General features: G+C 35.6%; 1 protein-coding gene across 1 annotated transcript in view; it reads right to left on the reverse strand.

The window, feature by feature from the left end:
• LOC107750204 (vesicle-associated membrane protein-associated protein A-like) overlaps positions 1-3458 on the reverse strand; it is a 30048-nt gene extending 26590 nt beyond the window's left edge. Inside the window, exon 1 of the mRNA XM_016565483.1 lies at positions 3299-3458. Within this exon, the coding sequence (XP_016420969.1) occupies positions 3299-3356 (58 nt within the window). The 5' untranslated portion in view covers positions 3357-3458. The remainder of the gene's footprint in view (positions 1-3298) is intronic.
• Between the last annotated feature and the right edge of the window lie 122 nt (positions 3459-3580).

The following is a 3580-nucleotide window of genomic DNA, read 5'->3' on the forward strand; positions in this document are numbered from 1 at the left end:
GTCTTACTATTTGAATTTATTGAGTAAATGTAAGAATTTGACACAAAAGATGATGCATACATTTAATTAGGTTAGACAAAAATTGGCCTTATAAAGCTAAAAATGCTCATAAAAGGTAAAAACTGAATTGTTATGGTGCCATGCCACCATGATATTAAAGTTTACTGAAACTAAAGCAAACCTTGAGTGCCGCCATGTAAAAATGCCTAGCGCAGAGAAGGATAGAAACAGGCGGCTGATGGCAGCTGTATTTAGCTCAGGGCTCCTCTTCCGGTCACCTCATTTATTTATTGGGTTACAAACCCATCAGAACATCAACACAAGCCTCTTCCTGGTCTGCATTATACATTATTATAGGATTACAGAATTTATTTCTTAAACAGTATTGTAATGAAACACTACTACTGAAATCACCGTATGGCAGCGACGAATCAGTAAAGATCTGTTGCTAATCATCATCTCATGCTGCCACTTACTGTCAGGAGAACTTGCCCAAAAAACATGATTAAGATCTTGAACAGTCAATCCAGACCCTTTATCTCAAATACAGAGATGCTACGAAAACTCCTGAACATCCAGAGAGAGCAGAAAAATAAAGCCTTTCACATCGCCGCTCCTGGAAGTATATAGCATTCATTTTCTAAAATACATAGAAGAGAATTATTAAGAGCTCTTAATAGGCGAGAACCAAAAAAAAAACAGCTCCTGCACTACTGTTCAACAGTTTGGGGTCAGCACAATTAAAAAAACATTGTGAATAAACTCCTTTTATTCATCAAGGATGCATTAAATTGATGAAAAGTGACAGTAAAGACATTTATAATGTTACAAAAAAATTCTATTTCAAATAAATGCTGTTCTTTTGAACTTTCTGTTCATCTGTGAATCCTGAAAAATTTAAAACGCATCATGGTTTCCACACAAATATCATGCAGCACAACTGTTTTCAACATTGATAATAATCAGAAATGTTTCTTGAGCAGCAAATCAGCATATTAGAATGATTTCTGAAGATCATGTGACACTGAAGACTGGAGTAATGATGCTGAAAATACAGCTGCGCATCACAGAAATAAATTACAGTTTAACAGATATTCACATAGAAAACAGCTATTTTACATTATAATAATATTTCACTATTTTTACTGTATTTTTGATCAAATAAATGCAGCCTGTGTGAGTAGAAGAGCCTCTTTCAAAAACTTTTAAAAATCTTACCGACCACAAACATTTGAACAAGTGTAAATAAATCACAAAATTTGGTACAAGGTAAAAAAGTCTTTTAAAATCATTTAAAGAGAAAGCTACAAAACTCTTCAAAATCTCATGACGTCACCAAACCATAAACATGATTCACTAGTCCTTTTTAAGGATGCACACATGAAAAAGGCTTTCACAAAGAAATGCACCAAAGTTTGGAAAAAAAGAGTTTAGAACAACATACTCCATATCTAACCCTAAGCCTGATAAAAGCTGCTTTATTGGTCGTGTCGACATCACCTGACTATCCGAATACTCGTTTCACAACACGCTCAAACCACAAACTACTGCTTCTGTGTGACGACAAAACCATGCTCACAAATATAGTAGTAGTAACACAGCAGTGAACTTTAGTGAAAAATCACAGCGCTGGTTACTCATTTATCACAGGACAAACACAGAGGAATCTGTGAGGTTTTCCACCTCCTTAACTTAAAACATGCATGTTTAGTAAGCGTGTAGTTCCTGCTGTAATGCATGAATCGCTCACATGTTCAGCTTTGAAGTACTTCAGAATACCATGGTATGGTCGCAATCCATTTGCAAGGTATATATCAAAGCACCACGGTATTACCACCCAATACCATCACTGTACCATAGTACTATCTTAAAGGCAATCAGATGAGAAAAGCAGTCAGCTGGCAGTATTAGGTAATCACACCCTTACAAACACTACTTCAGTGATGCATCAGCTGGGGTAATACCATGGTACTGAAATGCATGCACAATAATATTTATATGGTGCTCAAAAGCAGGGTTTTGTAAACTGGGGGATGCAAGGGAGTGCATGGAAATGAAATTTAAAAAAATAAATAAATAAAAAAATGCAATTAAAATAAATAATAAATAGAAAATTAGTCTAAAATAAATATATAAATAAAGAGTAAACACTAAATAATTACAGTACTTTAACAAATAAATTAATAAAAAATAAAGTTAAAATAATTATTTAAATACATTGAAAATTTGACTAAAATAAGTAAATAAGTGAGTAAATAAATAAAAGTATATTAAAATAAATATGTAAATAAAAGAGTAAATACAGTACTTTAATAAATAAATAATAATAAAAAAGAAAATAATTCATACAACTTTAAATGTAAAATTACAACATTAGATTAACATAAGTAAAAAAAAAAATAAAAAAAAAAGATTAAAATAAGTAAACAAATGCAGTACTATAGCAGTCATTTAAAAGAATAAAATAGTGTTATAAATATAAATGAATACAAATAAAGGATAAAAAATACTTCCAAATAATATTTTAGATATAGATTGTGTATTTACACAAGAAACCTTTTAAATAATTTTAGGATGGGGGGAAACTGGCACAATGGTTTTATAATATTATAAATAAATCTGGGGGTCGATTGCATTTTTATTTAATTTTTTAAGAAAACATCTGCTCTAACGTACTTGAAAGAATACCATGGTAATGTCACTGTACTCTGTACATGTCCTTAAATCAGGGCAGCACCATACAGACAATTATATAACAAATATACTCTTACATAATAAAGCAGGGTGATAGTAACATGATTAGTGATTGTATCAGATGGTAAACCTATGGTACTTTGATTTACAGCATGGTAATGAGATTCATTCACTTCTCCGTGAGGTAGTACCATGGTACATGTTCAAAAATCAGTGAATTTACTTGCTAAACGTTTTGAAAGTACCATAGATATACCATAGTACAATATAATGCCATGGTACTGTCACGGGATTTTATTGTAAAGGTTTGTTTCTTTACTGAAACGCATCCACGTAAGCACCGGACACCTTAATTTCTATTTTACCATGGTAAAATGACCTGGCAGTGCTAACCAGCCGTGCCAATCAAAACCCAACCGACACCCGGTCCGCTTCGCCTCAGTGCCGCCGGTGAGCGGCGTGCCGTGTGCCGGGAACTCGTGAACAGGAGCGGCCGCCTGTCAGTCACTCGAGCTCGGGGATCCGGCGCGGCCCGCGCTCCCTTCCTGCATTAACCCGCTTACACTTCACCGAAACACGGCGACCGTCCGCGTTCCTCACTTACCTCTGAACTTCAGGTCGGTGGGGGGATCTAGGATAAGGATCTGCTCCAGTTTGGACATGTTTTTGGCCGGTGAGGTGACGCTTGGTCTCGGAGAGCAGCTGAGCGGCGCGGTCGATCCGAAACCCGTCCACTGAGTCACTGAGTCAACTGAGTCAACTGAATCACTGAGTCCCAAGCCTTGTCCAAATACCCACACTTGCGGTCTTTGCACTTGACCACTTGACTACTTACATGACGTATTTCCTGTATTTGGCCCAAGTGTTCAAGTGAGCACATAAACTG

This window comes from Sinocyclocheilus rhinocerous, unplaced genomic scaffold, assembly GCF_001515625.1.
Source record: "Sinocyclocheilus rhinocerous isolate Xijiao unplaced genomic scaffold, SAMN03320098_v1.1 scaffold242, whole genome shotgun sequence".
In the NCBI taxonomy this organism is placed as follows: Eukaryota; Metazoa; Chordata; class Actinopteri; order Cypriniformes; family Cyprinidae; genus Sinocyclocheilus; species Sinocyclocheilus rhinocerous.